The 14,094-nt window shown below is 48.8% G+C and overlaps 1 protein-coding gene across 1 annotated transcript in view; it reads right to left on the reverse strand.

Annotated features, from left to right (window-relative positions):
- Positions 1-10,085, reverse strand: part of LOC109322422 — a 16,308-nt gene extending 6,223 nt beyond the window's left edge. The window contains exons 1-4 of the mRNA XM_019553491.1: positions 9,494-10,085; positions 6,513-6,602; positions 3,354-3,732; positions 2,215-2,361 (exon numbers count right to left, since the gene is read on the reverse strand). Coding sequence (XP_019409036.1) covers positions 2,215-2,361; positions 3,354-3,732; positions 6,513-6,602; positions 9,494-9,529 — 652 coding nt within the window. The 5' untranslated portion in view covers positions 9,530-10,085. The remainder of the gene's footprint in view (positions 1-2,214; positions 2,362-3,353; positions 3,733-6,512; positions 6,603-9,493) is intronic.
- Between the last annotated feature and the right edge of the window lie 4,009 nt (positions 10,086-14,094).

A 14,094-nucleotide genomic window follows, 5' to 3' on the forward strand; every position in this document is an offset into this window, starting at 1 on the left:
TCCTACCCTGGGGGTCTTTACGAGGAGGCTAGATGAACACCTTGCTGGGGTCGTTTGACCCCAGTACTTTTTCCTGCCATGGCAGGGGGTCGGACTTGATGATCTGCTCAGGTCCCTTCTGACCCTACAAACTATGAAACTATGAAGACATGTGATGTCAGTGTGAGCCACCTGAAACCAGAGCCTGGCTAGCCAGAGCCATGCTCCAGCTGCCAGCCAGGCTCTGGAGACCCCCAGGATCAGGTTGCTGGGCCAGCCAAGGTGCTGGCCCCAACCTCCCCTACCCCACCTTTGGCAACTTGCCATATACCAGGGATGTTCCCTGGGGACAACTAGCAGTAGCACAAATATGTACTGCTGCTGTTTGTCCTCAGGGAATGTACATTCCTGCTTGTGACGATGTGCCCATTGAGGCCAATGGAAATTCTATGCCACTGGGCTTTGGATCAGGCCTATCACCCCTGCTCACTTCATGGCAAAATCCTGACAACTAGACCATTTCAATTTTTCCATTGCATTACAGTGAGAGGCCCAATCCTTTCTCTTTTTTTTTGTCAGATCCAGAGCCTGCCTGTAGCTGAGTGTTGAGCTGCCGGTGGTCTGAGCAGCCACTGAGCTGCAGGGGTCTCCGGACCTTCCCTCCACAGTGGTAGTGCCCTGCAGGGCTGCCTGGCTTGGCTACTAACAGGCTGAGTGCTGCCCTAGCTTGGGGGCAACAGCCAACCCAATCCAATTCTTCCCCAAGTCCACTTGGGGAGCAGTGCACAGCAGACTTCCAGCAGGTGGGCTCAGGGAAGGGTTGGATAGGCCTGGATGCTGCCTCCAAGCTGAGGCAGCACCTGGCCCACTAGCAGCCTTCCCGGACAGCCCCAGGATGTGACGCTGCCTTGGAGGGAAGGACCAGGTCCCCCTGAAGCTCAGGGGCTGCTTGGCACACTGGTATCTCATCCTCTAGCTGCAGGGGAGTGGGGCAGGGATGCTCAACAACAGCAAAAATTGGGCCCTTAGCCCTTTCTGCCTGAAAGCAGGATCCTGCAGCCAGTAGGACACCTGAGGCTGCCTGGGAATGGACTGGATTACTCCTTGTGCAGTGCAGAAAGGTGGCAGGAGGGTGGCTGGGTTTATTGGTGGCTGGAGAAGGTGGTAGGGATGCTGCACAGGGCACTGGAAGCCCGAGCTGGACAACTAGCAGCCCACCTAGGCTTCCAGAGCCCTCTGTACTGTCTCTGCTGCATTCTTCAGCTGCCAGCAAACCCAGCTGCCCTCCTGCTGCCTTTCCATAATGCCCCAGGGGCAAGACAGCCTATTCCTGAGTGGCCTGAGCCATTCTGCTGGCCACAGGAGCCTGCTAGAGGCAAAAGTGACAAGGGACATGATCCTTTTTTTCTGCAGACCCTGTCCACTTCGCCCACAGCTGGACAGTTACATTGTTGCAATTCGCAACATTGCAAACCAAACTACATCCAGAAGTAGCTTTGTTTCAATGATGTAAAGTCACTTAAAACCCCCAAAAGTCTTGCATGTGTATATTGTAATGCCATTAAGCCACATAAAACGGCATTTTCTTCACATGTTAATGGCCTCACATGTACAAGTGTCCCTACTGGCTCTGTTCTCCTTGTTCGGAGTTATAGTTGTTGAAGTTATTTGTGGGACAGGGTTAACTGTGTAGTTTTGATAATAAGGATTTGTATAACATGGTTTGGATAAGATAGCTTGCTTCAGACAGGGGGTTGAAGTAGATGACCTCCAGAAGTCCCTTCCAGCCCTACTCTCCTATTATTCCAGAATTCTAGAGTCATGTGTAGTATAGCTGATGGTATCTACACATAGCCAGCAGCAGTTCTGCAGGAACCTACACATATGCCACTCTCCATATTATAAGTACATCTCCAAAGAGCTGGACCCCAGCCTCCTGTGATGTGAGTGCAGTTTGTTTCCACTAAATCTTCCATGCACAAGTATGAATTGCGGGTGCCAATCCAAGTGCTTGCACCTCCAGCTACTTTGTACCCACTGTAGAATTGTGGGTGCCACAGTGGGGCTCTGAGATAGTTTCCTCCACCTGTCTCTGAAATGCTTTAAAATGTCCTCATCCTTTTTTTATTTAACTCCCCTTCTCCCTGGTGCTTTTCCCAGCATTAACCCCAAAGCCTACAGGAAAACCAGCCTTTGTGGGGTCTCCTCACTTCCTATGGAGCCAAATCTACTAACCTTCCCTGAAAATGGAAGAGCCCAGAATCCTCCTCTTGTTCTGCTGAGCTGTTCGCTGTCTCGCTCTGCAGGTCTCCTGGATAAATTGCTGGTAAGAGTCCCAGCTGTGACCTGGTTCTTGATTGCACAGTGCTGGCCCTTGAGGCTCTGCAAGGAGAGTACATTATGATCCAAGGCTCCATACCCTAATTTTAGCTCCCACTCTGGTAAAGATGGAGGGCCAGATTCTCAGCAGGTATAGATTAGTACAGCTACAATGACTTCCATACAGCTGAGCTAGACTCTGCCAGTTGTAGAACAAATTAGTCTGTGAGCAGCATGAAGGGAAGAGGAATGTGAAGCAAGTGGATACACGCATCTGTGTGAAAAGAGACTGCTTAACATTTGGGGAGGAACCAAAGTGTGGGGACTGTGGGGAGAAAAGATGGCCCCATGGTTAGGATGTAAGCTGGGTTCTTCTGCATCCCAGCCTAATTCACAATTCTGTCATTTACTTCCAAAATCAGTGCCTCCCCCCTCCTTCCCCCACACTGTTTGTAACTGTGCCTCTAGTATAGCATTTGGTATAAAAACACATCGAAGGATCTAAGAACACCACGCTATAAACCTTACTGTGAAACCAGCTACAGGGGGTGTCAGCTCCTAGGTGAGCAAGGAGTGAACTTCCTTTCAGCCAAGGCATTGCCCCAGCTCTGACCTCATTTGCAAGAATTTCAGGCAGAACTAAGGCATGAAGCCACTCAGACTCCATCACTTACGATCATTCTCAGAAGCCTAAGTTCATGTTAGGCCAAAATGTAGGCACCAAATGAATGTTGGTACTCTAAGGGTTGAGCTGTTCTGGAGTGGGGTTATTCTGGGTTGCCCTTGGTGAACAGTTTTCCCCACGATTCTGTTTAGATGCTCATTGATGAACTTGGATCAGGTCCTTAGCTTATCTGAACTTTGTTTCTATCTTTAAAATAGAACTAAATGCATGACCCTACTTAACAAAGAAGAGATGAAGATAAACTTGCTAGAGACTGTGCAATGCATAGATACCTTAGGAACAGAGCTATCTGAATACCCTAGATGAAGAGCTCTAGCTATTCAGGCACCAGATCTGCATTTCCAAACAAACCCCAGAGGTATGGTATTACCTTCTTTCCCCGAAGGCTGCACAGTGGTTGGTGGAGATTGGGGATAAAAAGCCACCTTTTCTAGCGGGCTGGGAGTTTGTGTTCTCCGTAATTTGTCCTTGTGGTTTGTGGGAGAATAATACCTAGGGAGGCTGCTTTCTGCATTAGAAACGGTTGAATTAAAATACTTCCTCTGGTCTTGGACTGTTTGGAATGATTCAGAACCAGATGAGTTCCCCACGTGACTCTTCTTCAGTTTGTCTCCAGAGCCATTGGCTGCTTTAAGGCAAGGTCCTTCAGTGGTTCCTCTTCTCTGGTCAACAGTATTGTCTGCGGGCTGGTACTCAAGAGGTGCTGCAGACTCTGTGATGTCCTGCTGAGCTTCTACCGATTTCACTTTCTGCAGAAACAAGTTGATGGCTAGAAAATGGTACTTAAAGGTTGGCTTTTGAGAACTGGCTTATAGGTAAAGACATTCATTAGAATAATGGTCCAGGGCAACAGCAAGAGTTAACTGATTTCTAAAAAGGCGGTCTGTGACAAAGTTTCTTCAAGGCTCGCTATGCCTGACAGGCAAGCAGCGAGCAGACACACAGGCGGGGAAATTAAAGACATGTACCACACTCTTCCATAACATAGGACAAAGTGGCATCAAGTCATAGTGCCCAACTTCAGGGCCCTTGGGATTACTGGTTTTGGGGGGACAGACCAATTTAGGATAAAGCCCAAATTAGGATATGTGCTTGTGATGGGTTTGTTAAACAAAGGAATATGCTGACAGGACAGAATGTGGACAGTTTGACAACCACAGAGAGACCAATCAGCATTGCCCAAAGATGAAGAGTCATCACAGAGAGAAAAAGATACAAAAGGAGCGATTTCAGAGCAGCAAAGGGTTCCCAAGAGGGGAAATCAAGGCCACCATGGACAGAGGGCACACCACCAGCCCATCTCACCCACCCAGTGTGTGGGCCTCAGCCTCCAACCTCCAGGCTGCTGACATCTGACATTCAAGAGAGAACCTTAGAGTGAAACTCGCATGTTGGCCACACGTACCTTCCCTCTGATGACAGCTCTAGGACTAGTAGATAGAGAATTGTTTGCATTATTTTTATCTGCTAACGCTGTGAATCAACAAAATTTGCCTATTATCATCATGGTCAGTGGAACTCATTTCAGCCAGACCCTAAGTAAACAGCAAGCACCTGACACTTGCTGGGTAAAACACAATGATAACTGAGAGCATCCTCCTCCATCCCATTGCCCCAGCTGCCCCACCCTAGGTATGTCTCTGCTGGTGGGGAGTTTGTGGATCTATGTATCAGGCACCTAAATCCCTTCAGCGTTTAAGCAGATATAGCCCACAGTAACCTGCCCTGGGGTGACACAGGATGTCAGCAGCAGGTACAGGAAGTGACCCTCAGTCTCTGAAGCCCCAGACAAGCTCACTAACCACTAGATTACCCTTCCACTTCTCAGCCTTTGAAATAACTAAAGGGGTGAGTGGAAACAGCTACCCTGTAACCTGATAACGCTGAAGTATTGTCATGTTTCCTTCATTCTAATCCCCTGGACCAGTGGTTTTCAACCTGGAGTTCATGGACCCCTGAGGGTCTGCAGATTGTTTAAGGGATCTGCAAAAGATGATTATGATCAGTCGAAAAATGTGAATACCCACGCTTACAACTCAAAGGGGTCCACACCTCCACTCAAATTTTTTTAGGGGTCCACAAAGGAAAAAAGGTTGAACACTGCCCTAGACAAACCAACTCATAAATCCGGGCGTTCACACACTGCTTGCTTCTTTCCAGGATTCCTTATGGAATATGCAGAGCGGTGTGGGGAGAGGACACAGCACCCCGGTTCCCTCACAGTCTGCGCCGGAGGATGCGTGAACCTTGGCAGGAGGAAGGTTAAAATCTTGCCGTCAAAACCAGGATCTTGGAGGGGGAACAGCCACCTGAGGCTCGGGCTTCCTGAGAACCAGTAGCCGGCCTGGGAGAACAGCAGGGGTGGAGTGCAGGGAATGTTAATGAACTGAACTGGCAGCGTCTACCTGGTCCCCAGAGGGCAGGAGGAAATAAGTTGGCAGTGAAAGAAAAGCAGGATGGAGAAGAGACCAGACGAGAGTGGAGTGGAAAGCCTCCTGTGAGCTTCTGCTCTGGAGATGTTTCGGAGTAAGGAAAAGCACCAGGGCCGGGAGCCTGGGCCTTTGCCACCCCATGATGTGATGGGTTAATGCAGCTTGTTAATGTACACCATCCCTTTGGCAGCTTCCCCTCTCTGAATCACCGTCCCGCACCAGCACACACATGCCCTCTGTCTTTTTCCCCAAGCCTGGCCCTTTTCTAGTTCAGCCCCAGGACAGATTGTGCTGCTTTAGCAAGTGAATGAATCTCCCCCAGAGTGCAGGCTCCTCTCCCAGTGTAAATAGCTGCTGCACTGACCAGACTGTCACAGGCAATTAGGGAAGGCCTGTCAAAGCCAAGCAAATCAGATTAAATAGTTCAAGGGTTCACTCCTGCCACAAAAGGATTAAAAAAAGGAGGGGAACAAATACTTCCCTCCTGTCTGCAGAGCCTCTCCCGGTTCCTTCCTCCACAGCAGAGCTGGCTTTCTGGATGAATTTTAATCTCCTTGCTAACTGGTCTCCTGAATGCAAGGCAGGAAGAAAGGGGTCTGAACCTGCTCCTCGATACAGCACTTAGGGAAGTCCACAGGGTTGCTCATGCGACTAACAGCTACTCAGATGAGCAGGAGTCACAGGATTGGACTCTAACTGGACCAACCATTGGAATGGCCTGAGTAGGGGATGTGAAAACTATCAGTCCCTGGGAACTGACTTAGAAGCACTCAAGGGGTTTAGGAGCACAACAAGAATCAGCTGGGTGCACTCCTGTGTTTTCCGTTGGGTGCTTTTAAATATGTCCCGGGGATGACCAGTCACAAGGAAGCAATTCCTACATGACAGCCTCCTTGAATGGGTCAGCAGCAGCACAGATGAGCCCCCACCCTGCTCTGGATCTAAAGGTGGAAGCTCTGGTTGCTCCAGACGTGAGCCTTTACCTACCGTGCAGCCACTAGAGGGGAACAGAGTCCACAGTGTGAGCGTGGTTACACAAGGTACCTACAGACTGCTGCAGACAGGCTGATACCCACAAACAGAAAAACCCAGCATACCTGTGAGTGCGCAGCGGACTGCCTGTAGTCACCATACGGTCTGTAGTCTGTCATGTATGAGCTCTGATACATGTCCAAAGAGACAGGGGTCTGAAAGAGTCAAAACATGCATCTACCAGCACAGCGTTTTACTCCACAATCCAGGGGGAAAACGTGCAAAACCATTTACTGCCCCTGCCCAAGAGCAGCTAGCAACTTTATCAAACCCGAGCACCACAGGAGAGGCTTGTGCTGCTCCTCTTCCCCCTGGACTGGGCATGCTGTGCATTCAGCCCACCAAGGGAGGCACCTGTGTAAGCTGCTCTGTCAAAACCCAAGCAGGTTGAAAACCGTCAGGGCTGTACTTTTTCACACAGCATGCAATTAAATTGTGGAACTCATTGCTGCCAGATGCTGTAGAGGCTGACAATTTAACCAGGTTCAGAAAAAGAAGTAGATGAATTTATGCAGTATAAATCCATCAGAGGATACAAAGCAGTATAGGTACAGGTGCAAGCTCCAAATTACGACTTCCTAGGCCTCTGAATGCTGGAAGTTGTAAGAGAGAGGGTCAAGGGACAGACCAGTCTGGATAGGCCCTGCATATGTACTCTTTCCCGTAACATCTACCTTCTGCTCCTGTGAGGTGCAAGATACTGGGATAGATGGACCTGCAGTCTGACCCACCGGGGCATCTCTTACGTGTTTATGTTCTTTAGCAGAAGAGCCATGCAGAATGCACCACGAAGCTCTTCCCTCTTAGTGCTGGGGGGGCTCTCATTTAGACTGCTTCATCGCTACAGTTTCAGGGATGTTGTAACTGTAGTTGCAATCCAGCCTGGTGGAAAGGGCCAGTATTTGGCCCAGTTAACACCAAGGTCCCACTTAAACCTTCCAAATACAATGCATGGGATCCTTAGGGTTTGTACTATATTCAGGGTTCGAATTACACTTCAACTCCTGGGGGAGTCTGCAAAAAAATTTGGCCGGGGTCAGGGCTGTGTGCACTGGTTCCCCTCCCCACCAGTACCGCAAGGGTGGGACCAGCAGCCGGAAGGAGCCGCCACTGCCACCGCCTGGGCTGCGTAGAAAGGCACAGAGCAGCTTGGGGCTGTGCACCGGGTGCATGGGCTCCAGGCTGTTGCAGGGGGAAGGGGTGCCCATCTCTTATGGTGGGGCTCAGCCCCCCTGAGCTCCCTCATAATTTGAACCCTGGCGATATTTATAAGGATGAATTTGGCCCTCATGGGCCAAACAAGCAGTGTAAACAGGTGCAGCTCTATTGACTTCAGTGGAACTAGGTTGACATGTATCAGAGAAGGGGATTTAAAGAGTTCAGCTTGTTTAGCCGAGCAGAAGGGAGGCACAGGTTGTTGTCTATAAAAACCTCGGTGGGTGAAACACCAAAGCGGGGCGGGGGCTATTAAGATACAAGCCAATACCGAAACAAGAACAAGTGGGTATGAAGGGACACTTTTATACATGCTCCAGAGGTAGGAGGGGGGCAGCGTTTTAATTAAAGAGGCTCTGAAATCCGCTTTTAATTAAAGCGCCACTGCATCACGTATATCAGCATCCTCACACTTAAAAATGGGAGTGGGGGCAATTTAACTAAAGCTTGTTCAACAAGCTTTAGTTCGAGCGCCCCTGCCACTATTTTTAAGTGTGGGGATGCACAAGATGCAGGAGGCTGCTGGAGCACAGTAATTGCCACCCTCCAGCAGATCCGATTAGCCGAGCCTGCTCCCACACTGGATGTCCTTATGTACGGGTGCCCGAGGTTTCTAACCACCTGGGACTGGTGTTTCCCAGTAGAAGCAGTGGAAGCAGAGTACTGGACCACTTACAAGATAGGGCTAGACCATTTTATGAGGGGAGATAACAGTGGAGTGGACCTGATGACCCAGGAACTCCCCGTCAGTTCTGTGGTCTTAGGATCTGGGATATAGTTCAAATCATTAGGATGAGGTCTGATCATACATGGAGTGGGAAATGAAGAGGGCCCCAAACATATAGGGCCCCAAAAGCAATAGTTGATTGTAGCATTTTTGTACTGATCAGCAGTGATCCTATTTTTCCCTGATAAAAAATAATTGCAAATTCTCTGAAACCCCCCCTCAAATCCATGATTAAAATGAAAGCCCCCCCCCGCCCCATGCACACAGCTGCCCTGGCCCTGCTAGTACCCCTCACTCCCTCCCTGACAGCCCCCAGCCCCACCAAGTCCTGTTGGTTCCCTTCACAGCCCACCCACAGCCTCCTGGCTCTGTTGGTGCCCCTCACTGCGGAGGCGCCGAGGGAGGGCATCAGGCTGGGAGCCCAAGCCTGCAGTGACCAGTGCACAGCCCCTGCCCCATGCACAGATGTGGGAGGTGTGGGTCCCCCCGGCCCCCAGGGAGTGTGCGCCACGGTGGGGAGCAGTCCCACCCACCCATGCCTGCAGCGGGCAGTCCATCTCATTCCTTCCCTTGCCCCAGGCACAGGTCTCCCCCGCCCCCCGGCGTGAACACAGCAGCAGGGAGCCGGCCCCCCCACCCCTCAGATGAGCTCTGTCCTACTCCCCGCCAGGGCCATGCAGCTGCTCAATCCAGCCTCAGGCCCCGAGCCCTGAGGCCCAGGCACTGCCTGGCTGGCCATCCCCAGCCCTGCCCAGCTCCCTCCCTCCCACCCGCCCTGTGGGGGCCTCAATTCCCTCTACCCCAACCTACTTGTGGGAGCTGCTCTCCACACTGTCTGGGCCATGTGTATATACATGTACATGTTCCTTGTGGTACTATTTTATGGGCAAGAATATATTTCCTATTTCATTCACTTTTTTCCAAGGTTTCAGCTTCTTTCTCCCCACTGAGCTACCCTTAGCTAAAACCTGAATTGAGGAATCCTGTTTGACCTCAATGCTTAATTTTTTTCTCAGTCTGACAGACCATGGAAATTCGTAATCTACGGTCCCCATCTCATAGAGCAAAAGTGGCACTAAGAAAGATATCCCAGTTTATAGTTACCTTGGACCCAGATAAAGTCCGCATCACTTCTTCCATGGTGCACCAGAAAGCTGAAACAAAGGGAGCGGGCAACACTGTCAGTGCAATAAGCCAAAAAACAAAAAGATCCTCATTCCCCCCATTCCTGCTCAGCCTATCCTGGGTCAAGGGCTTCCACTCACTGGGGGATAGTTAATCCTGTGAGTTAGGTAAGCAGTATTGTGGGTCTGATTCTGCGAGACACTGGTGACAATGAGATTAGAAGGTGGTTGGCCTATGCGCCCTTTGGCCTATTAGAGCCAGAAGTTTTTCCTTTGCAAAATAAAGGCAACCTTCATTCTGGAAAGATAAGGGAAAGGGGTTTCCCTACCTACTGAGAGCAGATACACAGTTTTCAGCTAAACCTGTGCCAGGCAGAAGCCACCACCCCCCATTGAACAACCCACATAACCAGTGCTCTGCACCCCAGAGAACAGTAGTTTGGGAGATGTAGTCACGCTGCAGAGCACGCCAAAGAGGGTGCTGGGATATCAAGGGCAACAACCTGATGATCCCCAGAAGCTGCAGTATTTCAAAGGGGTGGGCCGGGGAGCAGTGGGCGCGTTGGCATTCTTTCATTACACCTCCCCCCCAAGCAGCGGCAAGGTCAGGAGCCCTGGTACCTGTGACGTTCGGTCTGCAGGCTGGACCAGTTGCTGCTGCTGCCCTGACGCTGAGATGCTGCCCGGCTGAGCTGAGGCGCTGCTGGCCTGTCGACTCGGGGGTCTCCGGGGTTTCCAGGGCAGACAGGAGAACATTCTCTCCTATGTGAGGTGTCCACACTCCAGAACCCCAGGAAGGGCCTCGCCTGCCGGGAGAGCCCCGGGAGCTCGCTTAGGCACCTGCCCCGCAATACTTACCTGGCAGGGGAAATACCATGACCGCAATGGTGGCAGGGGAAGTACCCTGACCGAGGTAATGCAATTAAAATGGCACTGTGCAGTGTAGGGTTGCAACCTTGTCTGCTTGCTGACGGAACTCCCTACAAGAGCCTTATAGTTACCTACCCACTGGCCAGCTTCCAGCGGGAGGATCTCGGCTGCATGCCGACTTTATGGAAATGGGAGGCTCCTCCCTAGCTTGATCCTGTGGCCAAGCCAAACTTGGGGGCATCCAAACCCCAAGCTGCCGGGCTCAGACCTGCGTGTAGGATGCCGGCCAAAGGATTTGGAAGCATCTGAAGGCCCAGGCGGGGGTGGATGATGTTTGCTGGTAGCTGGGCCGTATTGGTTCTTGAATGACTCACGGATGTAGAATGGATTTGGCTGATTTGACTTGGAACGCGAAACATTTTCCTTAAAAAAAAAAGAAAAAAAAACAACTGCTGCTGCTGGGTGTCCTGCAACACCGACCCACCAGCTGCAGCCACACCTGACAAGTGGGACAGGGCAAGGACAGATGGAGATTTTGTTCAGCATGTCTGCCATTGCTCCTCTGTTCACTGCTTCAGCCAGAGTCTCCCAGCCCCGGTACCTGCCTCTCGTGCTGATAGCCCCTCACTGCTTCTCTTTCAGTGCAGCTCAGAGAAAAGGGTTCGAGAGTCAAATCAAGATAGCTTTGGTAACTGCAAGCCTGGGTAGTAGTTCAGAGCCCGGTAAGGCTGCAGGCTGGATTGGGAGGATGGGACCTGCTGGTGCCCAGGGCAGAAGGCAGAGGGAGAAAAGAGATGCAAGTGGGAAACTCTGTGAAAAAAAGACAATTGGAGGGGCTGGAGAGATGAACTGGAAGGCACCGAAGAGTCTGAGGCTAGGATCGGAGAGGTGAGGTTTTGGGGGCTGGAGGGGGTGAGGCACTGGAAGAAGTCAGTGAGGCCCTGAACACTAACAGGGACAAATGGGGAAAAAGTCCGGATGGCAAACTGGTGCAGGCTGGAAGCCTGATTCACTGGTTTGTAATACGGATGGGGCTTGGGGAAGGAGTTAAAAGGGACGTGGCCCTGAGTTATGAAGCTCCATGGGGCAGGACAGAAGAGCTCTTTGGTGAGAAAGGTGGTAAAACTAGAGGAGAAAACCTCTTTGCAAGAGAGAGGGGTTATTGTTCACTGGATTTTCTCCAGCACCATCAATGCCTGGAGGAGGAGGAGGAGAAGTCGATCATAGTAATTACGGAAATGTAGGGCTGGAGGATTTGGAATCTGTCCTACCATATTCCAAATGGAAATGGCTTTTAAAAAGATTAATTTTAACTTCAAAACTGTCCTTTTCTTTTGAATTTTTACATTATTTTTCAAAAATCTAAACATCTTGACCAACTCGATTGTTGGTCAGAATGAAAATTAAAATGTTCAGGTTTGGGAGGAAAGGCCATTCCACTGACTGTCTTCTGCTGAAAGGTTGTTCCACTGAAATTATAATCTACCGACAAATCCCATAAAAAGTCAAAATAGAAAAAGTATTGCCTGCTGTAGTACAAGCTACCATCACACATATTACCCACCTTCCACGATCATTACCATGGGCAACTGATTACTTATAAGCTCCGTGGAGCAGGGAAGAGCTATTGCTTCTGCACAACACAGTCCTGATCTGTGATTGTGGTTTTTAGATGCTACAGGAATAGAAATAATAAATCATATTAAAAAGAAAGACAAATCAAAAGCCATCTCAACTGTCTTGAACTAAGCTTGCAGAGTGAGCACTTAGAAAACAACTTTTATTTTGGTCACTAAACCAATTTCTGCCAGCTGATTTTGAGAGGCAATCAGTATGGAGCCTCCCAAAGCTCTTGGTAGACAGTAAAGCTTCTGTGTAGACCTTCAGGCAGGGATCATTTTTTATTCTGCATTTATATATTATCTAGCGTGATGGCGATCTGGTCCATGACAGGACTTACTGCAGACCACAATCATGACCAGTACTATTGCCACTATTACCAGTAATTGCACTTCAATAATATGCTTTCTTAATAGACTACTAATACCTTACTGAAAGTGAAGTCAGAAGGCAATAAGACTGTGGTAATAAAGGATCCACTGAAATTAGGTGAAATTAGAACTGCCTAGTCTGCACTTTTGCTTTATGCAAATTAACATTAAAAAAACATTGTGTTGAGGAAGAAAATTCTCCCCAGAAATGTGAAACTATCATGTCCTTCTGTGCTTATATTAAAGGGATTACAATCCATTTCCTTAATACAGCTAATACTAGATGGGAAGCCCTCAGGCCAGGGATTAAAGCACTTATTCAATTAATTAGAAACAAGCCTCTGCCTTAAAGTCATACACACAAATAGCAAGTAAACACTAAAGGCATTTTCCTTCCAAGGCTAGGATCCTGTTTGTATTCCCAGTGTAAAGAAATCGTAAGGGTACCTGCAATACTATACATTAAGGTGACCCTCCTGTGCCTAAAGAGTCCTATGAAGCAAAATGACATGACAGGAATGATTCGCCTCTTCTGAAGGCAATAGGAAACCACCCATCAGTTATAATGAGAGTAGGATTAGGCTGTAGACGACTAGAATGCATGAAAGACAACTTTGAGACATAAAATTGGCATCCAGCTACTAAAGTGTACTGAAATATGTAAGTATACTAAAATTTGGGTAAGTTTGCAGCTGTGGGGGAAATCCTGGTTCCACTGAAGTCAGTAGGAAAACTCTTGTTATTTATATAAGATAATTCAGGTATTCGAATTAGAGATGGGCCAGAACAAAACCTCCAGCTCAGATCACTCTTTGGCTTCAAAGGAATTTGTCTTCACCGCCCTCTCTCATTCAAACATAGAAAAGAGAACAAACCATTCATACACCATGTTAGTGTATTTTTATATGTACAGACATTACCATAGCCATGCGCACCATAATGTCTTGTGTCTCATGGATCATGTAGTGAATGCTGTTATTTTTCACTGCTAGCCATTCCCAAGAGGGCTCCCACAGAAGGGAAAGCAGAGCTCAGTGGCATACGACACTGCTATGCATTTTAGGATTGCAAGGCATCAACCTGAGTTTCCTTAACACAATGAGTCTTAATAAGGCTGCCACAGGGTGCCATGCAACATTAGCACTGTTAGGCGTGCGCACAGCTACACGTGATTCATAAGATGGACTCAGAGATTTCAAATAAGAATCCATTCTGTTAAAAACACGCAGATCTGTTGTGGTCTCTCTGAATTCTTGCAATTGCTCTATTTTTTTCTGTGGCCAAAAAAATGTGAAAGCCTAAACCTGGAATTTTCTAAAGGGTGCCCCAAATCTAACAATGGATGCTGTGAGTCTAAAAAGGCTATGAATCACTGCCTTTACACAAAGCTCAACTCGAGTTATATGAGAAAAGCCATCGAGTGAGAGAACTGACTACTACCTATCTATTCTCATCCCAGAATCAATTCTCTCACTGGGTAGCTTTTTCTTCAGATTACCTGGCATTAATGGGGCATGTTTAAGGTTTAATATCAGCAATACCAGCCTAAACTTCTACTATGTCTCTGTACTGCTAGGAAACAGGAACACTTCTTATGACACAGGGCCTTATCCAAAGCCAATTGGAGTCAATGGGCTGAAAATCAGTTTATGCCCCAGTGCCATCACACACAGTGTGATCACTCACACTTTACTTAATGAACTAAATATAGCACTGTTCG

The sequence above is a fragment of the Crocodylus porosus genome, unplaced genomic scaffold (assembly GCF_001723895.1).
Source record: "Crocodylus porosus isolate Cpor-Errol unplaced genomic scaffold, CroPor_comp1, whole genome shotgun sequence".
NCBI lineage: Eukaryota > Metazoa > Chordata > Crocodylia > Crocodylidae > Crocodylus > Crocodylus porosus.